Consider the following 26,076-nt stretch of genomic DNA (forward strand, 5'->3'; position numbering starts at 1 on the left):
ATTAGGGCCAGTGGAGTGTGAGTAGCTATACAAAGCAGGTAGAGAGAGATAAAGAGGAGAGAGGCTGCCAGGGTTGAAAGAGAGGAGAGAATGCCAGGGAACTTCACCTGTCATGGGGCTGAAGAGAAAGGCTGTGAGGTGTTGGTACAAAAGATGGAGAGGTGCGAAAGGGAGTTTGCAAAGTGGGACAGAGAGATTGCAATGTGAAGATGAAAGAGCAGTTGCAAGGCAGGAAAGAGCGTGAGGATGTAAGGGGAAGGGTGGAGAGAGGAAGGTTGCATGGTGAGAGAGAGGGGGAAGCTCAACAGAGGAAGCTGAAGTGGGGAGGGAAGATGGAGGGTGCAGAAAGGCAGCTAGTGAGAGAAGAGAGGAAAGGAAAGAGGCCTCAAAAGAGAATGAACAGTTTTATACCGGTCAATATATGTATATACAGCTAAATAGGAGCCAGGAAACCTGAAAATCATTGAGATAATGAATTCTTTGTACCTGAATCTGGAATCTCTAAGGCTGCATATATTAATTACCTACTATATTGGGGGTATGCTGTTGATGCTATTGTAATGAAGACTTCCAGTTGCTAAATTTAAATTTGAGCTGCAGTAAAAAAACATAGTAACTACCTGATTAAAGTCATTCAGTTTTGAGTATAAACAATGGTAGAAGCACATTGAGTAGAAACACATTAGCTGTGATGGCACCAGTCTGTAGATGTGTTTAGGGTGATGCCTTTTTGTACGTAAGCAGTCTTCAATTATCTTGAAAATAAAACCTTTGTCCTCGCTCCCCTAATTTGCAACTTCTCTCTCTGACCTCCTGTTACAATCACCCCTTCTCCCACTCATGCAACCTCTCTCTTCAAGCCTCTGTCACTCTCCCTTCTCCAACTATTGCAGCTTTCCTCAATCCATCCTTGTTATGTTCACCCTCTCTGTGTGGGGAGAGAAACTTAGCTAATATTTGACTCTACTTCAGAAAGATGTTGAATTGTTTTTATATACTTTTGACAGAGGCAGAAAAGGAGCAAGGGAGTAGATGGAGTAGAGGCCCAGTACAAAAGACAAAGGGGTAGTTAACCATGGTAAAGGAGAAAAGGGGATGTAAAATGGGTGTAAATTAAGATGTGAAAAGGAGAGAAGGGGTCCCCTCTACGAAGATTGGATAGAGAAAATGAGGGGACCAAAAATACTAAAAGCACCACGGCCTTTGGTTTCTGATCCTTCTCCTATCCCTTCAAAACTGTCTTGATTTTGTTGGTACTAAGTGAAACACTTTTTGGTATTGCCTTAATATTAACAAACAAATAGTGAAAATGAGTTATATTTTACTGTAGCCTTGCTGGATGTATCTTCAGACTGTAGAGTCGATATTGAAAACCGTCTATCCAGAAAATCAACATGTATCAACTTGCTCTGTCAAATACTTTCATATCTCTGGGAACTCTTACAAATGGTGAGTAGATAAAACAATGTTAGATATTCTACTGCTGGTCTTTTGGCTCAGTAATCCTTGGTTTTATACCTATGAGCGGTCAATAAGCAATGAATTTTCATTACCTTAATGTAAAGAAAATGTCTTTCTTCCTTCAGCGAAGATTTTTTCATGTGTTTGACTGTGTGGGACTTAGGAGGCAGGCGGGATTCAGCCACGTGGCAGTATTTGATTCTTATTCAAGCCACAACTCATTAATGCAGGGAGAGGGCCAAAGACTTCCCCGAATCTGGCCTTGACGTGAGAACCCAATCATTCTCTTAATCTTTGACTTCGATCGGAAGACAGATCAATGACACACACTCTGGTTTTTACAGTGAAGTACAATATTTTTATACATTTTGTGTTTCAGTCATCACATACGTGGTCACTGTGGCCTTCCCCTTATTCTATGCATCCAGTCCTGTGAAACATCTAATCAATGTTGGATACTGCTGAAGACAGCCATGGTCTCATGATGTTTAAGAGACATTGTAATCTCTAGCCCTTTTTTTTTTTAACATTACAGCGCAGTACAGGCCCTTTGGCCCTCAATGTTGCGCCAACCTGTGAAACCAATCTGAAGCCCATCTAACCTAAACTATTCCATTATCATCCATATGTTTATCCAATGACCATTTAAATGCCCTTAAAGTTGGCGAGTCTACTACGGTTGCAAGCAGGGCATTCCACGCCCTTACGACTCTCTGAGTAAAAAACCTATGTCTGACATCTGTCCTATATCTATCACCCCTCAATTTAAAGCTATGTCCCCTCGTGCTAGCCATCACCATCTGAGGAAAAAGGCTGTCGCTGTCCACCCTATCTAATCCTCTGATCATCTTGTATGTCTCTATTAAGTCACCTCTTAACCTCCTTCTCTCTAACGAAAACAGCCTCAAGTCCCTCAGCCTTGGGATCTTTCTATTCATTCTATTAATTTGCATTTCAAAGTTCATCGTCATAGAACTTTTTTCATCATCATAGAATCCCTACTGTGTGGAAACAGGCTACTCAGCCCAAAAAGTCCACACCGACCCTCGGAGCATCCCATCCAGACCCATCCCTCATAACCCACCTAATCTACACATCCCTGAACACTATGGGCAACTTAGCATGGCTAATTCGCCCTGCCTACACACCTTTGAAGGAAACTGGAGCACTCAGAGGAAACCCACGCAGACACTGGGAGAATGTGCAAACTCCACACAGACAGTCGCCCGAAGGTGGAATCGAACCCGGGTCCCTGGCGCTGTGAAGTAGCAGTGCTAACCACTGAACCACCATGCCGTCCCCGAGAATAGAATCGAACCCGGGCCTCTGGTGCTCTGAAGCAGCAGCCCTAACCACTGAGCCACCATGCTGCCCCCAAGTTATTGGCTGTTCTCCTTCAAACACGTCCCTGACTTGCTTATATTTAAGGACTGCTTGAATTCTGTTGCCCATTGTATTTCTTGCTATCTCTATCGAATTCTGTTACTTCTCATATTTTCCCACTGCTAACTGCTATAAGATTCATAACATTAATTTCTATTTTAAAGTTAGTTATAAGTAAGGTTTTATAATTACCTCTACTGTTAGCACTCTTTAGCTAATAAATTGCAAGCCATTTGTTTCTTACAGATGTGCTTGTTGTGTACTTGTGTGTAATTACTTCAGAATCTATCTCTGTGACTATCTGAAATATCTTTAACTAGAACCTATTTCTTAATATTATGAATAGTTTTAAGAAAAAAACTAATTACTGCAAAATAACTTTAGCTGCTGTTTTCACAGCTGCATGATGAGCTAGACTGACTGCCTTATGGACTGAGATTTATTGTCCTTGTTTTTTGACTGGTTCTTTTCAACTTCTGGGACAACATCCTTTCATTGATGAGGCTAGAATCAATCACTTGTCATAGTTTAATGAACTTGTTTAACCCTACAGATTTTTACGAACCACAGTCTCACTAGTTCTTCTGTGTTTGTTACAAATTTTTGAACACCCTCTTATTGAACTGTCTCTGATTTCTGTTTGTATAAGGCCAGCACCTTTCGCCTTGGAGTAATCCCTTCCTATAGGCACCATTGTTTCACTTAAATGCTGGAGCAGGCGTTTAATTCTGTTTTAATCACTTGTCTGCCATTTTGTGTCTAAATGCTGGAGCAAGCTTTTTTAATTCCGTTTATCCCCTTGTCGGCCATTTTGTGTCTTTCAAATATGGGCAGTTCCAACAGACTGCAGAGGAAGAAATGCTATTGAGACTTAATATAAATAAATTTATCATACATTGTAAAATAAAGCTAAAAATATTGATTTTCTTTGTCTTGATTAGTCCCTGCAGACCACAGAATTGCCATTCCAAGCTTTGATGAAGTCAGTGGTTACAGTACTACAGCTGTGCATTGGTACTGCTATTCCCATCACTTCAACTGTTGTCAATATTAGTAGACACCTGATTGGATGCATCAAAGTTCAGAGAGGAGGAATAGATGTACTAGGTGCATTACCTCAGTGGGCAGGTATGAAGCAAAATAAAAACATCAATATATGTAAATAAGCATAATATTGAAGTATTCTCTGTCTCTTAAGTGACCAAAGTATTGAATATAAATGGGAACAGCATTTTATATTGTAAGAGGAGAGTACCGGTTGGTTGACAAATGGACTTCAGTTGGTAAAGGCATTGTCATGAAGAATGCTTCAGTTAAATAATCACTGACAGCGTGGCCCTGAGAAATCATAGAATCACTAAATAATGTGCTAAGAAGTCTACCTTCAACCAATTTAAGATTGTCAGTTGGACTAGCAGTGCAGTGCACTTGTATGAGTTGTTAGATACATATATTAATACGCAGTGTTGAGGTTGGTTGGCTTGCCGAGCTGGTTTGTTGTTCCGCAGATATTTCGTTACCCTGCTGGGTAACATCCTCAGTGCAGCCTCCAAGGAAGCGTCGGTTTGTTTTCCCTCCTGGTTTTTAAACTCTGGGGTCCGTTGAGCTGGATTGCCTGACTTCCGGTTTTCCTTCGTAGTGGAGTGTATATGGGGTCGAATTCTATGTGCTTATTGATGGCTTTCTTCGTGGAGTACCAGGCATCTAGGAATTCCCGTGCCTGTCTCTGCTTAGCTTGTCCCAGGATTTTGGTGTTGTCCCAATCGAATTGGTGGTTCTCCTTATCCATGTGGATTGAGATGAGTGAGTATTGGTCGTGTCTTCTTGTAGCCAGTTGGTGTTCATGTACCCTTGTTGTTAGTTTCCTTCCTGTTTGTCCGATGTAGTGTTTGTCACAGTCTCTGCAGGGGATCTTATAGATGACAATGGTCCTGTCCATGGCGGGGAGTGGGTCTTTAGTTCGGGTGAGCAGTTGTCATAGGGTTGATGTGGGCTTGTGTGCCACTCTGATGCCCAGCGGTCGTAGGAGTCTTGTGGTTAGGAGTCTGATGTGTTCCTGATGTAGGTAGTGTGATGAGTGTGTCGGGGTGTGTAGTATCTTGCTGATGTTGTTCATGTAGGCATCTTCTGACCCAGTTTTTTGGATATCCAGGAAGACCTGGAAGAGGTAGTCTTCTTCCTCTTGGCGTAGTTCTGTGTTGCTGCTATGTGTTGTTGCCTGTTTAAATAGTGTTCGCACACAGTTTCGTTTATGTGTGTGGGGATGGTTACTGTTGAAGTTCAGTACCTGGTCTGTGTGTGTTGCTTTTTGTGTACTTTCGTTTGGAGTTCCCCATTTGTCTTGCGCTCTACCATGACATCCAGGAATGGAAGCTGTTTGTTCTTCTCCTCCTCTCTGGTGAGGGTGTTGTTTATAGGTTTGTGTGTCTCCTCTAGTTTGGTCCATTTAATGATGAAAAAGGTGTCGTCCACCTAGCATAGCCATAGTTTTGGCTGGATTAGTGGAAGGGCTGTCCTTTCTAATCTTTGCATCACCGCCTCTGCTATGAGTCCGGAGATAGGTGATCCCATGGGTGTCCCGTTGATTTGTTCGTATGTTTGGTCGTTGAAAGTGAAGTGGGTGGTGAGGCATAGGTCCAGTAGTTTGAGCATGTTGTCTATGGAGATGGTTTCACTGGTGTCTTGCTCTTGTTCCAGTAGTGCAGTCATTGTTTCCCTTGCTAGTGGTATGTCAGTTGATGTGAATAGGGCAGTGACATCAAACGATATCATGGTCTCCTCGTCATCTATCCTTATGTTTTTGATGGTCTTGAGGAATTCTTGGGCTGAGTGGATTGAGTGGGGTGACTTGTTGACTAGGTGCCTGAGTCTCCTTTGTAGTTCCTTGGCTAATCTGTGTGATGGAGTGCCTGGTAGGGAGACTATGGGTCTAAGGGGTACTTCCGGCTTGTGTACTTTCAGGAGGCTGTAGAATCAGGGTATGTTGGTTCCTTCGGATTTCATTCTTAAGAAGTCTGCTTTGTTGACCTGTCTGGTCTGTTTAAGTCTTTTTAGCGTGTAGAGGATTTTGTTGCCTAGTTCCGGTGTCGGGTCAGTTTGTACTGGCCAGTATGTGTTTTCGTCGGTGAGCAGCGCCTGTGCCTTGGAGATGTAGTCCCTTTTATTCAGTATTACTGTCATGTGCCCTTTGTCTGCTGGTAGCATTGGGATGTTCTGTCCTTCTTTAGTCCTTCCAGGGCTTGCCTTTCCAATGTGTTGAGGGTGTTGAGTTCGCTCCTTCTGGTTAGTGTCGGGATTACTGTCTGCCTTATGGTCCTCAGTGTGGCTTCCAGTGTGGCTAGGAATTCCATTTTGTTGGCGTCCCTGTAGTTATAGTTCAGTCCTTGGGTGAGAACGCAGTGTGTATACTTGGGAAACAGAGAGAACATGTACACAAATTGCATTTTCTTAACTTAAACCAATGAACAGCAGATGTCTATATCATTTCTCAGGCCAAAGCCTTGACCAGTCAGAGTCAACCTGTCTCATTTCAATTTAAATAAAGATTGGCACTGTCAGTCATCATCTCGTTGGTGCATTCTCCCTGGCAATACCCCTACCAACCAGAGTCCACTTGCCAACAGTCAACACTGTCTTCTCATACTGTGCAAAATATTTTACCCTTTAAATTGGTGTCTTCCAGATATGTTGATGAGTGTAAAATAAAAAAGCTTTGAAAAAATGTCTTTTTTTTTCAGTAATACTGAAATTGTATGAAAAATATTCAAGTAGAGTTTTGGTTAAATTGGTAATATTAATCCTTGGATAAAATTCTTCTGTGATTCAAACTTTTACGTATAGTTTAACAGTAGTTCTAGATTAATAATTTGGGACTTAATTTAACTCAACTAAACTCAATTTGGGAGTTAACAAATTCAAGGATCAACCACAATTAAGTAAATTTTGCCTTAGAAGTTTCTTAACTTCTGAGAAAATTCTAGATTTTATTATTTAGAATGGGGTGAGTAAACCCCCGTAAAGAAAATGGAATTTATTCTTCCCCATCTGTCCTAAGAGACTAATTGTTATCTCAGATGCAACCTTAAACGAAATGTTGCTGTCTCTGACATCCTGAAACGTGTGCAGTCGTAGCAAAATCTCTGAATCGAATTTACATAAAGAGTGTTAAAAACATATAACACTTAAAAAGAATATTGTTGAAGAGAAAAAAAGCTGTTAAACATCATAGGTTTTTAGGTAGTTTTTCAAGTATCATCTTTATATTGGGCACATGTATGCGAAAATAAACTCAGGTAAGCATGTGCCCTCAGAATTTTTGATTGTACGTTGATGTCCAAAAACCCTTGTTTTTTAATGCTATATACACATATATATAAACTGATTTTTGTTTAACTTTACCAGTAAATGGTTTTAAATTATAAACATGTTTGCACCAATAAAGAGAATGGCTAAATTTTTGATGAAATCAAGATTTTAATTTTAGCAGGGATTGAGGAAGTAAACAGTGCATTGACCCTTCTCCATGATTACATCAGCAACCCAGATACTGACTGTACTGTGAGTAATATCTTTGTCTATTAAAATAACTGGTCATAATGTTTCAGTATTGTTATGTTTTGTTTATGCATATGATCCAGGATGGAACAGCATCACTGCAGTTGCATGCAGTTGTTTGCAAGCAAAAGCAACTGAACTGAACTAAGGTCAAATTTTTGTTCTTTCATGGAATGTGAGTATCACTGGCAAGGCCAGCATTTGTTACAGATCCTCATTGTCTATGAGAAAATGATGGCAAGCCACCTGCAGAGCTATTAGGAAAGGATTTCCAGACTTTGATCTAGCAACAGTAAAGGAATGGTCATTGTTCCAAGTAAGGATGGTGTGGAGCTTGGAGGGGAACGTATAGGTAGTGGTGTACCCATGGATCTACTCCTCTAGTCTTTCCAAGAGCTAAAGATCCAAATTCCTGCTCAAAGTATATTTTGTATCGCTTAAAATTGAATTGAATGTTGTATCTAAAAACTCTGACAATAAATCAAATTTGTAACATTTAGGTTTTGAAGAAGTCCTTTGAGGCTTTATTTCGCTGGATGTCACATTGCATTGAACCTGTGAACTCTCATGTGCTTGAGCCCAAGTTGAAAGAGTTTTTACATGGAGGTAGGAGACTTATATTGGTTACCCTCTTGTATTCTGCCCAGTATATATTTAATTCTTTTCTCATCCTGCCTAAGCTTTATTACCTCCACCATTTGAAGTGGGAGGAGGTGACGCTTATTATGCTGTTAGTTGGTTTGTCTGTAAACAAGACATCGCAAAAACTGATGGACAGAATTAAATGAAACTTCATATACAGATCACATGTGGATCAATAAAGAACTGATTTTGGAAAAACACAGTTATGGATACTGATCCTAAGTTTTTTTTAAAGACTTCACAAAGAACAAAACAAATAGAAAAGGAGAAAATCATATGGCCTATGGAGCTGATTTTGATTTCGTGAGAGACCAATGTGTGTTATAAGACCATAAGAAATAGGAGCAAGAGTAGGCCATCTGTCCCCTCAAGCCAGCTCTGCCATTCAACAAGATCATGGCTGATCTTTTCATGAACTCCCCCCAACTTAACCGGCAAGCTCACCATAACCCTTAATTCCTTCACTGTTCAAAAATCTTTGCCTTTAACACATTTAATGAGGTAGCCTCAACTGCTTCATTGGGCAGGGAATTCCACAGATTCACAATCCTTTGGGAGAAGTTCCTCCTCAACTCAGTCCTAAATCTGCTCACCTTATTTTGAGGCTATGCTCCCCAGTTTTAGTTTCACCTGTCATGGAAAAAACCTCCCTGCTTCTATCTCATCTATTCCGTTCGTAATCCTATATGTTTCCTCATCACCCCTCATTTTTCTAATTTTCACTGAGTATAGTCCCAGTCCACTCAATCTGTCCTCATAAGACAACCCTCCCCACTCCAGAATCAACTTAGTGAACCTCCTCTGCACCCCCTCCTGTGCCAGTACGTCCTTTCTCAAGTAAAGAGACCCAGACTCGATGCAGAACTTCAGGTGTGGCCTCACCAGTAACCTATACAGCTGCAGCATAACCTCCGTGTTTTTAAACTCCATCCCTCTTATGTTCTCAAATATCTCAGATATTCCATTTGCATTCTTAATTACCTGTTACACCTGCAAACCAACTTTTTGTGATTCATGCACAAGGGCACCTAGGTGTCTCTGCACAGCAGCATGCTGCAATTTTTCGCCATTTAAATCAGTCTATTTTGCGGTTATTCCTACCAAAATGGATGACGTCACATTTTACCGACATTGTACTCCATCTGCCAGACCCTTGCCCACTCACTTAGCCTATCTGTATCCCTTTGCAGACTTTGTTTCCTCTGCACACTTCGTTCTACCACTCGTCTTAATATCGTTTGCGAACTTTGACAAAAAACACATGGTCCCCAACTCCAAATCATCTATGTAAATTGTAAACAATTGCAGTTCCAACACTGACCCTTGAGGCACGCCACTAGCCATTGATCTCCACCCAGAAGAACACCCACTTATAGCCACTCTGCTTTTTGTTAGTTAACCAGTGCTGTATCCATGCTAACACATTACCCGTAATGCTGTGCACTTCTATCATACAGCAGCCTTTTGTGCATGCTTTCTGGAAATCCAAATACACCATGTGTCATTTCAGCCTTCAATATGTTCATTAACAGCATATCAAGCCTGACAAAGGGCGTGAACCCAAAACATTGATGTTCCTGCTTCTCTGCTGCCTGACCTGCTGTGTTCCTCCAGATCCACAATGTATTGACTCTGACTCCAGCATCGGCAGTTCTTGCTATCTCCTAAATGTCTGACCCCTTATCCTGGAAGGATGCCGCCTTGTTTTACACTCCCCGTACAGGAGAAACAACTTCTCAGTATCTACTGTGTCAAGTCACTTTATAATTTTGAAAGATCACAAGAGATTTCTTCTTACACTTCTAAACTAAATTCAGTCAGTCTCTCATCTGAGAGACCAACCTAGTGAACCTTTGCTGCATGACTTTCAATGCAAGTATATCTTTCCTTAAATCTGGAGTCCACAATTGCATTGAAGTATGGTTTCACCTGAGCCCGTTACAAATGTTGGAAGATTTTGATTCAAGATTGTTATGGAAAAGTACAAGGATGATCCTGAAATCAAAAGTTCTCAACTGATGGAAGGCTGATTTTAATAAGATCAGATATGATTTGGCCAAAGTAGACTGGGAGCAGATACTTTCAGGTAAATCTGTCTCGGAACATTGGGATGCATTCAAGAAAGAAGTATGGAGAGTGTAAAGCCAACATGTTCTAATAAAGAAACAAGGGGACCGTCAAATTCTGTGAGCCCTGGAGGGATATAGAGCATTGGATTAAGAGAAAAATGGAGGCTCATTGTCTGATAGGGCTCAAAACAGCAGAAGATCTAGACGAGTATAGAATGTGCAAGAGGGAGCTTAACAGGGAGATTAGAAAATCCAAAGGGTATATGAAACAATACTGCCTGGTAAAATAAAGGTAAATTCTAAATTGTTTTAAAGGAACTTTAAGGGTAAAAGAAAAACCAGAGAAAGAGTAAGGTCCATGTAGACCACGGTGGTAATTTGTGCTTGGAGCCAGAGGATGCAGGAAGTGTAATAAATGAATATTTAGGGTTGGTGTTCAGTAGTTAGAGAGACAATATGGGTGTAGAAATCAGTGAGAAGGTCTTTGCTACAATTAAAGAAGTTGTTACACACAGAGAGGAGGTTCTGAGGGGACTAGCAGGCTTAAAAGTAGATAAATCTCCAGGGCCTATTGAAATTAATCCCAGGCTGTTGTGTGAGGCAAGGGAAGAAATGGCAAGAGCCCTTGAGAAGCACTTCAATACCTCTCAGGTTACAAAAGAGGCACTGGAGGACAGCCAATGTGCTACTATGATTCAAGAAGGGAGCAAGGAATAAACCGGGAAAGTCCTGGCCGGTCATTCTATCCTCAGTGGTGGGGAAGCTATTGTAAGCAATTCTGAAGCGCAAAATTAATCTGCATTTGCAGAGGTAGGGATTAATCAAGAACAATCAGCATGATTTTGTTATCGGGGGACCATATGTGATCAACTTGATTGAATTTTTTGAAGAATTGACCAGGTGTGTAAATGAGCGCAACGTTTTAATGTAGCCTACTTGGACTTCAGCAAGGCTTTTACTAAGGTCCCGCATGAGAGACTGATATTAATGGTAAGAATCCATGGAATCCAAGGCAATTTGGCAAATTAGATACACAAATGGCTGAGTAGGAGGAAGCAGAAGATGGTAGTTGAGGGTTGTTTTTCCAAATGGAAATCTGTGTCTACTGGGGTACCACAGGGTTCAGTATCGGTCCCTTACTGTATGTCATTTAAATAATTGGTTTAGACGTGAATGTAGGAGGGTTGATTAGTAAGTTTGCAGATGGTAAAAAAGTTGATGGTAAAAAAGTTGATGGGAGAGTAAATAGTGAGGAGGGTAGCCTTAGACTAGAAGGGAGCACACCTCTGGAGCAGATGGGACACGTACCTCAGTCTCCTGATCCGGGGGTTGAGACGCAAGAGCTCTTACTCTCTGTTTCCAGGTATTTTTACTCAACCTGTTCAGAGATGTTATGACGCACTTATGGAGCAGGTAGGACTTGAGCTTAGGTCCCCTGGCTCAGAGTTAGAGAGACTATCACTGCCACAACAGCCCCTCCTGTCTTTCTGTATCTAGATATTTTCCTAACCAAGCTGTTCAGAGATGTTCATACACTCCTCTGGAGTAGATGTGACTTGAACCCCGGCCTCCTAGGTGGCATGGTGGCTCAGTGGTTTGCATTGCTGCCTTACAGCGCCAGGGACCCGGGTTTGATTCCAGCCTCGGGTTATAGTCTGTGTGGAGTTTGCATGTTCCCCCCATGTCTGCATGGGCTTCCGTCCATGGTCCAAAGATGAGCAGTTTAGGTGGATTGGCCATGCTAAATTCATAGAATCATAGAATCCCTACGATGTGGAGACAGGCCATTCAGCCCAACAAGCCCACACCACCCCTCCGAAGAGCATCCCATCCAGACCCATTCCCCTAATTTCCCATGTCTAACCCACCTAACCTAAACACCCCTGGGCACAATGGGAAATTTAGCATGGCCCCAATCCACCTACCCTGCACATTTTTGGACTGTGGGAGGAAACCGGAATACCCATACGAAACCGACGCAGACATGGGGAGAGTGTGCAAACTCCACACAGACAGTCGCCCGAGGCTGGATCGAACCCGGGCCCCTGGTGCTGTGAGGCAGCAGTGCTGACCACTGAGCCACCGTGCTGCGACAATATTTAAATTGTCAGTAGTGTACAAGGATGTGTGTGGCTAGGTGGACTAGCCATGGTAACTGCAGTGTTATAGGGCTAAGGTAGGGGGCTGGATTTGAGCTGAATGTTGTTTGGAGGATTGGTGCAGATTTGATTGAATGAATGGCCTCTTTCCACACTGCAGAGATTCCTTGACCAGGAGTTGGGACACTATCACTTTGCCAAAAGAACAGTGTGGCACAGTGGCTCAGTGGTTAGCACTGCTGCCTCATAGTGCCAGGGACCTGGGGTTATGCCAGCCTCAGGAGTCTGTGTGGAGTTTGCACGTTCTTCGCGTGTCTGTGTAGGTTTCGCCAGGTGCCTTGGTGATGACTGGCGCAACTTCTATTTCAGTTGAAGATAATTAGTGCCCACTGGTGGTCTTCAGAGCTAATTACAAGAGTGTTTCCAGGACAGCTTATTCTTATATCCATCAAAGTAATTACAGTTTCTAAACAACCTGTCCAGAGATGTTATTACATACCTTCAGAGCAGGTCGGACATGAACCCTGGCCTCCTAGTCCAGGAGTAGGGCTGCTATCACTGAAACACAAGAGGGCTCCCACTTACTGTCTTTATTTATATTTTTATAAATCTGTGCAGATGTTTAACAACATACTCCAAAGAGAGGTAGACTTTGAACTCAATCATTCATAGGTCAAAGGTAGGGACGAAACTTCCACTGTTCCAGAAGACATTGCTGCCTCTTTCTGTCTCCATATCACTGATAAATACTGTAAACAGCTCAGGCTGCAATTTGTGACATCTCAGACACTGAAATAACTTCTGTCCCTTTATAGCAAGACCTAAACAATATCCAGATGTGGGCTGATATATGGCAAGTAACATTCATACCGTACAATTGACAATTCACATGAAGAGGGAATGTGACGTTCAGAGGCATTGCCATCAGTGAATCTCCGATTAACAGCATCTTGTGATTCACCAATGTCCAGAAATCGCTTGAGAAACTCAGCAGTTCTGACAACATTTGAGGAGAGAAAATAAAGTTAGCATTTTGACGCCAGTGACCCTTCTACAGAACTGATAGCAGCTAGGAATAGAGTCATCGAGTCCTACAACACGGAGAGAGGCCCTTCGGCCCAAACGGGTCCATGCCAACCAAAATGTCCATCCACACTAACCCCATTTCCCTGCACTTGGCCCATATCCTTCTAAACCTTTTCTATGAATGTATTCATCCAAATGCCTTTTAATGCATAGTATTTATGCTGACAATGGGGCAAAGAGTAGTGAGTGGATACTTGGAGACGGAGTCCAAAAAAAGGATTGTTGATAGTAAGCCACAGAAGAAGAGAAGCTAGATTGGTGAAAGTGAGGCCTATGAATGAGTGAAAATGGGTTAACTGTGCTGAAACCAACCCATATCATGGCAGGACCTGGGGTGTAGATGTTCATACTGTAACATTTTTAAACTCGATATTAAGTATTGAAGCCTATAACAAGTGGAAAAATGAAGTATTGTTGTTCTTCCAACTTGTGTTGAGTCTCACTGGAGCACTGCAGACAGAAGTGGTGTATAGAAGCATAGGGTCATTTTTATGGGTGGAAAGTACATGTTCAACAAAGTGGTCGCCAGTCTGCATTTCTTCTGTCAAGTGTAGAGGAGACCCCATTGTGAGCAGTGAACAAGGGAGATGAGCTTGAGTGAAGTGCAGGTAAATCACTTCAGCTGGTGTGTCTGGAACCATGGATAATGAGAAGGTAGGAGGTAAATCAGTAAGTGTTACACCTTCTGTGATTGCATGAGAAGGTGCCATTGGGGTATTGGGAGTGGTAGAGGAGTGAACCAGGGTGTCCCAGAGAGAACAGTCCTTCTGGAATGCTGACAAGGGATGCAAGGAGAAGATGTGTCTGGTGGTGGCATCCCCCTGGAAGTGATGGAAATGGTGGCTTATTAATTCTTTGGATGCGCAGGCTGGTGGGCTCACTCTTCTCTGCACGGATGCTGCCAGACCAGCTGAGTTTCTCCAGCAATTTCTGTTTTTGTGTGTTTCAGATCTCCAGCATCTGCAGTTCTTTGTTTTATTTCAGTCACGTAAATACTGTGACCAGAGGAGCAGGTCAGAGGCTAGGAATTCTGCAGCAAGTAACTTGTGTCCTGACTCCCCAACACCTAGCTAGCACCTACTAGACACAAATTAAGAGTGTGAAGAAATACTTGACTGGGTGAATGCAGTTTCAACAATACTGAAGAAGCTTGTCACCATTCGTGATAAAGCAGCCAGAGGGATTTTAAAGAGGAGTCTGAGTCCTGTGTTTAGCAGCGCAAATTGGTCTTTATTTGGAGCTCCTTACCAAAGCAGCACGGGAGAGGTCTCTAAGACATTCCACCTTTCCCAATAATGTACAGGATATTTATACATACCATGTTATAATGGTTACATACAACATTGATATCAGTGCTTGCCACAACCCCTCTGACCTACACATCCAATCATGTGAATACACAATCATTGATGAACAACTTCATGGTCAACCTAAGGTTCTCCCATCATCTCGTGATGTTTGTCAGACCCCCTATCACCTGTCCTTGGACTCACACAATATATCTTACTGATCACGTTCCACACTGGCTGTTATGTTCCTTCCTAGACATTTGCCAGCTATTATCGTACATTTGTTTATTACTATTTGTTATGCAATGTATAATTCTTGCTAATCTTAGCACAGAAGATTAGAAAGGATGCTGATTTCTACCGATGTTTATAAAGTTTCAATATCAGCTTTAATATGAAGTTATTCTTAGTTATACCTAATATTACGATTCAATGACAAAGCTGTCAATTTCAAGACTAGCTTCCCTCTCTCCCATGCCCCAACCTTATCCTTGTAACCCTGCATTTTCCCATGGCTAACCCACCTAACCTGCCATCTTTGGACTATGGGAGGATACCCATGAGTGGACTAGGGGAGAATGTGCAATCTGCACACAGACATTTGCCCAAATGTGAATTGAATCCGGGTCCCTGGTGCTGTGAGGCAGCAGTGCTAACCACTGAGGCACTGTGCTGCTGTACATTTTCTAGGGTGCCTATGTTCACTTTGACCTCTATCTTCTTTTTTATGTATTTAGAGAAGCTTTTATTCTAAGTTTTTATCTTCCTCCCTAGTTTGCCCTTATTTTTTATTTTCTCTGTCTTTATTATGTTATTAGTCCTCCTTTGCTGGATTCTGAATTTATGCCAGTCTTCAGGGCCTCCACTGACTTTTGCCTCCTTGTATACTTTTTTCTTTCAACTTAATACTCTTCTTAATTTCCTTGGTTAGCCATAGTTGATTTATCACTGTTTTAGAATCTTTACTCCTTCTGGGATATATTTTGCTGAGAGTCATGAATTATCTCCTTTAATGCCTGGCACTGCTTGCTTACTGTCATTCCTGCTAATCTAAATGCCGAGTTCACTTTAGCTAACTCTATCCTCATTACATTATAATTCCCTTTATTAGGTTAAATAAACACAGTTGTTTCTGTTGATAATCTAAAGTTGAGAATTCCTGTGGCATTTGATATATTTTGAAAGTTTAAAGTGGAGATATTTATTTTCAGGATAATTTCTCCTCTTCCATTTCCAGTCTTCCATGAAGATTTATTTGGCTTTGAATTGTTACTGTAATGCTCAAAGTTCAGTTATATTATGTTAAATTTGGTATGTCTTGTATCAGACACATATCTGGATGAATCTGGAGTTAATACTGATCTCTATTACAATACCCTCAGACTTTATGTCAGTAATGAAGAAGCGGCTGTTTGATGTTCATTGGGAAATTCGAGACTCCACACTTGAATTCCTTGGCCAAGTGTGCTTCCAGTTTAAAGGTATAAGCAATTTTTTCCAAGGGTCATTTTAGTTAAATCCTAGAATCAATGAACTGATTGCTCCTTGCATGATTAAGGTAGTCTTCCGAAAAGATTTTAATTTGGTTAATCTAACTCCTCATCATATTTTACTGTAATATTTAAGAATGATTTAAGATTATTCATCAGTCTGGTGTATCAGACAATTTATTCACTCAATTTTTAATTATAAATTGAACAGATTGCTAAAGTACACAGAATACTTTGAAGTTGGAATGGACAAAATAATTGCTCATCCTTAAACTTACTAAGCTTTGCTTGTTTGCATAAAATTTACTGGAACTGGATTTGATTGTTATCTTGTTTCAGGAGTTGAGAGTTTCTGTCAGCTATTTGGTTCCTGTGGAATTCCTCACCTTGTTTTGGAGCTGCTTTCAGATCCTGAAAGTTATGTTCGAGCAAGTGCCATTACTGCTCTGGGGAAGATGAACTATCTCTCTCCTAAATGGCAAATGTTACCAAATGAGAACAGTGTCACAGCGGTGAAGGTTAGTCAATTTTCTGTGGTATGTTTAAATCGGCGTTTATTTTTGTAACCAGTTCAATTCCACTTTAGCTGCTCTTTGTCTCTTGCATTATGAGGGGATTGGCAAGATGAAACTGTTCCAGACAAAGTGCAACATCAGAACAAATTCAATGCACTGGAATTAGTTTCCTGTCAAATTTTAAATCAACTCCGAAGGTCTTTGCCTCTACCATCTCTTACTGATAACACTGAGATTGTGAGTTCACAACATGAGAAATTGAGGGGAGAGAATCCTCGTTTTTATTCAATGGGTTAGTGAATTAATGTATTGTCCACCCAGCATGAATTTGGAATGAATGAGAATACTGGGAATGAATTTTAACACTAGCAATCCAGGAATTATCTGCATTATATGCAGTATTGAGTTTCACTTAAACCACAAATTGTAGATCATTCTAATATTCCCCTCAATAGTTCACTTGCCACCAACTGATAGAACGTCAATTATCTCTTCAAAGCATATACTTGTGAATACCAAATAATGAAAGAAAATAAGTTAATTTGGAGAACAGTTTTAAATTCTGCTTATAGAATGGTTCACATAAATTGGGACGTAGATAACAGCATAATATAGATAATATTCTTGTCACTAAATGGCATTACTTGAATTCTAGTCACTTTAATTGATTACAAAAAGTCAAGAATTTGCTTTTGTAGTGACACATTTGAAAATAATCCTTTACAAATGCAGTCCATATTTATTTGCTGTCTTTAAGTTGCCAGTTGTGGTTAGTTTCTAACCTTGGCTTTTGTCTGAGGTCACAGCATTACAATTGTTTGCTTGGTATCTTCCTTCTGTCTCTCCTCTGTTGCTCCCTTGAGTGGTGATAGAAGTTGGAATCTGGACAAACAAAGGTGGTTTGACATTCGGTAGCAGAAACACAGCAAACTGTTCCTTTGGAAAGCCAGTCGTGATGTAATTGTAAAAAAAAAACTGATAAAAAAATCTGAGGCCTTTTCAGAATTTTGACAAAATAATATTTTGTTTTTAAAGCTAAGGTTTGCTTGACTGAACAGTTTGTAACTAAAGCAGGAATGTCTTTAAAAGATCCCATGTGCACTCCCACATGATCTTTCAAAAATAGGTTCAAGTCCTCAGTCAGGCTGTGACATGGATGATGTTACACAATGTTACATGAAATTGGTCATTTAAAGCAACACATATTCATAGGTATGATACTAAATGAAAAAATGGGACAAATAAAAGTAATTATCAATTATCAGTGAGTATACCTGAGGTATGTTAGAAGTAGTTGAACTTCCTGTGATGGATGCTAACCTTCTGTGTAATGGAGATATCTTGTGCAGTGGTATTAATATAACAAAAGCTTAACCAATTGCATTAGAATGAGGATTCTTCTTCTGGTTGTGTCTGCTTAGAAAAACATTTAGAAACTGCCACATCAAAACTTCCAATAGATTTTCAATCAAACTATGCACAGCTTTAAAGGTGTCAGAATAGAGAAATACAAGAGTTCATTAATATCAGTAATCTCGAGATTATTATTGGTAATGTGAATACTTGGGCCAAGCTATTTCCCTTCTTGGCTTCCCAAGGCAACAACAACTTGTAGGCGATGGCCTAGTGGTATTATCACTAAACTATTAATCCGGAAATTCAGCTAATGTTCTGGGCACCTCGTTCAAATTCCACCGCGGCAGATGGTAGAATTTGAATTCAATAAAAACAACTGGAATTAAGAATCTAACAATCACAATGAAATTATTGTCGATTGTCGGAAAAGCCCACTTGGTTCACCAATGTCCTTCAGGGAAGGCAATCTGCCATCCTCACCTGGTATGGCCTACGTGTGACTCCAGACCCACAGCAGTGTGGTTGACTCTCAGTTGCCCTCTTAAATGGCCTATTAAGCCATTCAGTTGTACCAATCGCTACAAAGTCTCAAAGAAATCGATCACCTGGCCTTAACTTAGGCAGTGGAAAAGACAACGGCAGAGACAGCCCTGTCAACCCTGTAAAGTCCTTTTCACTAACATCTGGGGGCTAGTGCCGAAATTGGGAGAGCTGTCGCTTAGACTAGACAAGCAACAGCCTGACATAGTCATAGTCACGGAATCATACCTTACACTCAAATCCAGACACCACTATCACTATCCCTAGATATGTTCTGTCTTGCAGACAGACCACCCCAGCAGAGGTGGTGGCACAGTGGTATACAGTTGGGAGAGAGTTTCTCTGGGAGTCCTCAACAATGACGCCACACCCCATGAAGTCTCATGACTTCAGGTTAAACATGGGCAAGGAAACCTCCTGCTGATTACCACATACCGTCCTCTCTCAGTTGATGACTCTGTACTCCTCCACGTTGAACAACACTTACAGGAAGCACTGAGGATGGCAAGGGCACAAAATATGCTCTGGGTGGAGGATTTCGATGTCCACCACCGAGTGTGGCTTGGAAGCAGTACTACTGATTGAGTAGGTCCATTTAGCTGCTAGACTGGATCTGTGGCATGTGGTGAGGGAACCAACAAGAGGGAAAAACATACTTGACCTCATCCTTACCAATCTGCCAGCTGCAATTGCATCTGTCCATGTAAGAGTGACCACCGTACAGTCCTTGTGGAGACGAAGTCCTGCCTTCACATTGAGAATAGCCTCCATTGTGTTGTGTGGCACTATCACCATGCTAAATGGGACAGACTTTGCACAGATCTAGTAACTCAAGACTGGGCGTCTATGAGGCGCTGTGGGCCATCAACAGCAGAATTGTACTCCAGCACAATCTGTAACCTCATGGCCTAGCATATCCCTCACTCAACCATTAGCATCAAGCCAGTGGACCAACCCTGGTTCAATGGAGAGTGCAGGAGGGCATGCCAGGAGCAGCACCAGGTATACCTGAAGATGAGGTATCATCCTGGTGAAGCCACCAAATAGGATTACTTGCATGCCCAACAGCGTAAACAGCAAGTGATAGACAGAGCTAAGCGATCCCACAACCAATGGATCAGATCTAAGCTCTGCAGTCCTGCCACATCCAATTGTGCATGGTGGTGGACAATTAAACAGCTCACTGGAGGAGTAAGCTCCACAAGTATCCCCATCCTCAATAATGGAAGAGCCCAGCACATCAGTTTAAAAAATAAGGCTGAAGCTTTTGCAGCAATCTTCAACCAGAAGTGCCGAGTGGATGATCCATCTCGGCCTCCTCCAGTAGTCCCCAGCATTACAGATACCAGTCTTCAGCCAATTCGATTCACTCCACATGATATAAAGAAACAGTTGGAGACAGTAGATACTGCAGAGGCTACAGGCCCTGACAACATTCAGGCAATAGTACCATAGACATGCTCCAGAACTTGCCGCTCCCCTAGCTAAGCTGTTCCAATACAGTTACAAACACTGGTATCTACCTGACAGTATGAAAAATTGCCCAAGTATGTCCTTTTACATAAAAAGCAGGACAAATCCAACCCAGCCAGTTACCTTCCCATCAATCTACTCTCAATCGTCAACAAAGTGATGGAAGGTGTCATCAACAACGCTATCAAGCAGCACCTGCCCAGCAATAACCTGCTTAGTGACGCTCAGTTTGGATTCTGCTAGGGCCATTCAGCTGCTGACCTCATTATACCCTTGGTTCAAATATGGACAAAAAAGGTGCATTCCAGAGGTGAGGTGAGATTGCCAGCTCTTGACTCAAGGCTGCATTCAACCGAGTGTGGCATCAAGGAACCCCAGCAAAACTGGGATCAATAGGTATTTTCAGTGGTTGGAGTCATACCTGACACATAAGAAGTTGATTGTGGTTGTGAGAGGTCAGTTGTCTCAGCTCCAGTACATCTCTGCAGGAGTTCCTCAGAATAGTGTCCTCAGCCCAACCATCTTTAGCTGCTTCATCAATGACCTTCCCTCCATCATAAGGTCAGAAGTGGCAATGTGCAATCATTGGCGCACAATGTTCAGCACCATTCGTGACTCCTCAGATACTGAAGCAGTCCACGTTCCAATGCAACAACATCTGGACAATATCTAGGCTTGGGCTGACACATGGCAAGTCACTTTCACGCCACACAAATGCCAGGCTGTGACCATCACGAATAAGAGACAATCTAATCACCATTCCTTGGAATTCAGCAGTGTTACCATCGCTGAATCCCCCACTACCAACATCCTGAGGGTTATCATCAACCAGAAACTGAACTGACTCTCCACATAAATGCGGTGGCAACAAGAGCAGGTCAAAAGCTAGAAATAATGTGGCAAGTAACTCACCTCCAGACTCCTCAAAGCCTGTCTGCCATCTACAAGGCACAAGTCAGGAGTGTGATGGAATACTCCCCACTTGCCTGGATGAGTGCAGCCCCAACAACACTCAAGAAGCTGGACACCATCCAGGACAAAGCAGCCCGCTTGATTGGCACTGCATCCACAAGCATCCACTCCTCCACCACCAATGCTCAGTAGCAGCAGTGTGTACTATCTACAAGATGCACTGCAGAAGTTTACCAAAGATCCTGAGACAGCACCTTCCAAACCCATGACTACTTCCATCTAGAAGGACAAGGGCAGCAGATATATGGGGACACCACCACCTTCAAGTTCCCCTCCAAGCCACTCATCATCCTGACTTGCAAATATATCACTTTTTTCCTTCATTGTTGCTGGGTCAAAATCTTGGAATTCCTTCCCTCATCGCATTGTAGGTCAACCTGCAGCAGTTCAAGAAGGCAGCTCACTACCACCTTCTCAAGTGCCACTAGGGATGGGCAAAAAATGCTGGCCAGGCAGTGATGCTCACACCACACAAATGAATAGAAAAATATTTATACAGCAACTTTATTGGTGTGGGTTAGCTCAAATTTGCTGGGTGGCTGGTTTGTGATGCAGAGTGATGGAATAGCATGAGTTCAATTCCCGCACTGGCTGAGGTTACCATTGAAGGTCCTGCCTTCCCAACCTCGCGCCTCATCTGAGATGTGGTAACCCTCGGGTTAAGCCACAATCAGTTGTTCTCTCTACTGAGAGAGCAGCCCTTTTGCCCTCAGACGGTGGCAACTGCTAATGTAGTAAAACATTCCGAGTGTTAAAAGCAAGAGATATTCAGGCAGGTAAGTGGTAGTTTGGCCAAAGAAGTAGATTGTCCTAAAAGAGGGAAGGGAGATTGGGAGGTGTTGGGAAAAAGATAGTCGTAGAGGCCTACAGCACAGAAAAAGGCCCTTTGGTTCACCTAATTATTCTAGTCCTATTTTCCAGCACTTGGCCCATAGTATTGTATGTCTTGGCATTGCAAGTCCACATCTAAATGCTACTTCAATGTTATGAGGGTTTCTGCCTCTACCATCCTTACAGGTAGCGCATTCCAGACTCCCACCAACCTTTGGGTGAAGAAGCTTTTCCTCATACCTCCTCTTAAACCTTCTGTTCCTTACCTTTAAAACTATGTCTTTTGGGCATTGATCTCTCCATCAAGGGGAAAGTTTTCTTCCTGTCTATCCTATTTGGGCCCCTCATTAATTTTTACATCTCAATCATGTTCCCACTTAATCTCCTCTGCTCCAAGGAAAATAACCTCAGTCTGTCCAATCTCTCTTTATAACCTCCAGCCCAGGAAACATTCTGGTAAATCTCTTCAGCTCCATCTCCAGTGATATCACATCCCTCCTATAATGTGGATTCCAGAACTGCATGCAATACTCTACCTATAGCCGTGTTTTATACAATTCATGTGGATCACCCTGCTTTTAAACTCTGTGTCTTGACTAATAAAGGCAAGTGTATCATATGCTTTCTTAAACACTTTATCCACATGTCCTGATACCCTAAGAGATCTGTCTACATGCACATAAAGGTTCCTCTGGTCCTTGGTGCTTCCTAGGGTCCTATCATTTATCATGTATTTCCTTGCCTTGTTTATCCTATCCAAGTGCATCAACTCACACTTGTCTAGATTTAATTCAATTTGCCACTAATTAGCCTACTTGACCAGCCCATCTATGTCCTCCTGTAATCTAAGGCTAGCATCCTCACTATTTACCACCTGACCAATTTTTGTACTGTGTGCAGACTTATCAAATTTCATACATTCAAGTCTAAATCATTTATATAAATTACAAACAGCAAGAATCCTAACACTGACCCCTGAGGGAGGCCACTGGACAGACCTCCTGATTCAAATCTTAGGCACAGTTAAAGTGTGCAACTCATGAGAACCAGTGAAATAACTCCGCAGAGACCTGTATCCTGTCACCAAGTTATCCTTTATTTACACATGAACAGTCCTTGACTATAGTACTGCCTCTTCAGAGTCAGCTCTCAATGCCAGAACCTCGGACAATCCTCTTTTTATCTGAAGGCCAGGGCTCCCTGATAAGACCATATTAACAGCCCCATTCAGGGAACTCATATTCTATCCCTGTTGTTGCATGTGGGGTGGTCCTATAAGTAAATAACATAGGTGCAGGAGTAGGCTATCTGGCCCTTCGAGTCTGCACCACAATTCAATATGATCATGGCTGATCATTCAATTTCAGTATCCTACTCCCACTTTCTCTCCATACCCCTTGATCTATTTAGACGCAAGGGCTACTTCCAACTCCCTCTTGAATATATCTAACAAACTGGCTTGAACAGCTTCCTGTGGTAGAGAATTCCGCAGGTTCACAACTCTCTGAGTGATGAAATTCTTCCTCAACTCAGTCCTGAATGACTTACCCCTTATTCTTAGACTGTGACCACTAGTTCTGGACTTACCCAACATTGGGAACATTCTTCCCACATCTGTCTTGTAAACTGTGACAACTTAATATCTAATGAGGCTGTACGTTGTTTTTTCAAGCCTTCCTTCAAAGTTTGGACTGCTGTTTTTGGATGATGGCTGGTATGGAACTGACCTTGTTTGTTGGATTCCATTCGACTTTAGGAAATACCCAAACTCCCTGCTGCTAAACAATGGCCCGTCACTTGTGGGCAACACTTCCGGGACTCAGTGTATTAAAAAATATGCACAGTTTTTCTATCATCCCAGTGTTTGACAAATAGACTCTATGTATGTCCAACACTTTGAGTGGGTGTCTACAATGATTCAGAACATTGAGCCATGAAAGGACCTGCAACGTCGATGTGCAATGGAGTCCAAGGTTTACCAAGCCATTCCCACAGATGTGAAGGAGTTGCTGGTGGTAGTTTTACATCCCTGTTGGCACTGTGGTCACTGCCCCACCAACTGGTTATCAGACATTACGTCTCACCAACATTTTCATTTTGGAGACCACTGGGTGGCCCTGGTGGAGCTCAGCCAGTATTTGGCAGCAACTTTTGCTCAGGACAATCACTCTTGTTCCCCATAACAAGTTGTGGGGCTTCGGGCAGCATTCAGTAGTGAGCTCTAATACTAACTGTTTATAATTACAAGTTAGAACACCATCTGGGAGGCCAAGTAATGAATGCGGATGCATTGAGCCACCTCCCATTAGCAGGTACAACACCAGTGGTACCCCCAGTGGAAGAGTCCGTAATAGAATTAAATTTTCTGGACATGCTCCCAGTCACAGCTGACAATATCAGACTTTGAATGCAGAAAGATCCAGTCCCGTCAAAACTGAAACAACTGGTGACTCAACTACTGTGTCTCCAGAGTCAGTTCTCACTGTACCAGAATCTCTTTTTGACTTTTTAATACAATTCATTCTTGTAATTCATGGAAGAAAAATGAAGGTTATATTCACATGTAGATCATTAAATGGTATTATTAGATATATGCATACTGGAGTTTTTTCAGGTTTGCAGTAAATGTATGCATGAAGAGGCTTACTACTTGTTTAAATTTATATTTTGTGTTAATTGTTTGCCACCTTGAACTTTAAGAACAAATGAATGTCATAAGTTATATTGTTTTCACACACTTTTTATTTTGTTTTCTAGGCCAATATTCTCTCCTATTTATTGGATATTTTGAACCAGGATACCGAGGGCTTTCCCAGGAGGGCTGCAATTGAAGTGCTTGCTGATTGGCTGAAAAACAGCCACATGCTCAGTTCCTGTGAATTGGAGAATTTTATTCCTGTTATTTTGAAAATAGGAAGCAATGATTTGGATTGGGAAGTCAAAGTTCATACCCTGGAATTGGCAGAAGCTTTCATCGATCATTCAGCTTCCAACTTATCCATTAGTCCATGTGCAGTTTTGATGTCAAATAGCACCGGTTCTACACAAGTGAATGTCTTTCTGCAGACCCTCTGTGAGGTTGGAATTTTTACTACTTTATTTCATGCTTTATGGGATTGTGACAGACCTGTAGCTCAGAAAGCATGTGAGATCCTAATTAAACTAAAAACAATTGCTTCAGGTGCTGACAATATAGAAATTCTCAAATCAAATGGACAAAAACCAAGCAGAGAAAGTTTTAGCAATTGGCTTTCCTACAGTAACTTAAATTTGCAAAATGTCAATGACATCATGGAGATTTTGATAGTTCTGGACTTGGAAATCCAACATCAACAGCTTGTTCGTAGCAGTGATCACATTGAGAGCAGTCTTCAATCGCTATTAGAGGACATATTGGCAGCAGCTGAAAATTCTGAAGATGGTGGTGCAGACTGTTACTAACATGGTGGCTGTTGTCTAGTGATTCATTATCTTCAAATCAAAGTGAATGATACCCGCAAAATCCTGGTACTAATTTTTATTATAATGTCACATTTGGGAAATGTGCTAGTTATTTGATAAACCAGCAGCAAATTTTCATGGGTTTAAATAAAGACAGATATTTATTTACACATTCACTCTGAAAATCTAGTGCTGCATTACTCACTTGGCACATACGTACATGCTCAGACAAACACAGTTTAAGAGAATAATGCATTTTTACAAATCATAAAAAAAGGGTAGTTTGGAATTTTTGTGCTTGACTCACTTCATGGAAAAGCATGCTTTGCAGACCCAGTGAAGAAGGCACTTTTACTCCTGACATGTAGCCTAACTGGGTTCATTAGCTGGAGTCATATCAGAATCACACATTCAATTAGGAGCTTTCTGGAGGCATGAAGTAGTCTGTACAGAAATTGCAAGAGGCATTTGACCCATTTTAGCATCTTTTTACTGTCCGTTTTTAAAAGAGCTGGCAGTTCCATACTGAATACAGTCCATGTTTAAAATTATGAGTATGACCTGCCTTAACTGGGCATAACATTTGACTACATGAGTAAAGTTTTGCATGAGCCAGTGCAGAAACAGGCATTTTAAAATATAATTGTTTTTTTCATATCGAATCATAGAATCCCCACAGTGTGAAAACAGGCCCTTTGGCCCAACAAGTCCACACCAACCCTTGGAGCATCCCGCCCAGACCCATCCCCCTATAACACACATCCCAGAACACTATGGGCAATTTAGCATAGCCAATCCACCTAGCCTACACATCTTTGGACTATGGGAGGAAACCAGAGCACCCAGAGGAAACCCACGCAGACGCGGGGAGAATG

The 26,076-nt window shown here is 41.8% G+C and overlaps 1 protein-coding gene across 6 annotated transcripts in view; it reads left to right on the top strand.

Annotated features, from left to right (window-relative positions):
* brat1 (BRCA1-associated ATM activator 1) overlaps positions 1–25,377 on the top strand; it is a 48,063-nt gene extending 22,686 nt beyond the window's left edge. For 5 of the 6 annotated variants that reach the window (XM_048609871.1, XM_048609872.1, XM_048609870.1 and 2 more), the window contains 7 exons: positions 1,331–1,449; positions 3,786–3,972; positions 7,328–7,401; positions 7,899–8,004; positions 15,966–16,064; positions 16,413–16,591; positions 24,518–25,377. In XM_048609871.1, coding sequence (XP_048465828.1) covers positions 1,331–1,449; positions 3,786–3,972; positions 7,328–7,401; positions 7,899–8,004; positions 15,966–16,064; positions 16,413–16,591; positions 24,518–25,201 — 1,448 coding nt within the window. In that variant the 3' untranslated portion in view covers positions 25,202–25,377. The remainder of the gene's footprint in view (positions 1–1,330; positions 1,450–3,785; positions 3,973–7,327; positions 7,402–7,898; positions 8,005–15,965; positions 16,065–16,412; positions 16,592–24,517) is intronic. The other variant, XM_048609873.1, reaches the window with a different exon arrangement.
* The last annotated feature ends 699 nt before the right edge of the window (positions 25,378–26,076 follow it).

This window comes from Rhincodon typus, chromosome 21, assembly GCF_021869965.1.
Source record: "Rhincodon typus isolate 14 chromosome 21, sRhiTyp1.1, whole genome shotgun sequence".
NCBI lineage: Eukaryota > Metazoa > Chordata > Chondrichthyes > Orectolobiformes > Rhincodontidae > Rhincodon > Rhincodon typus.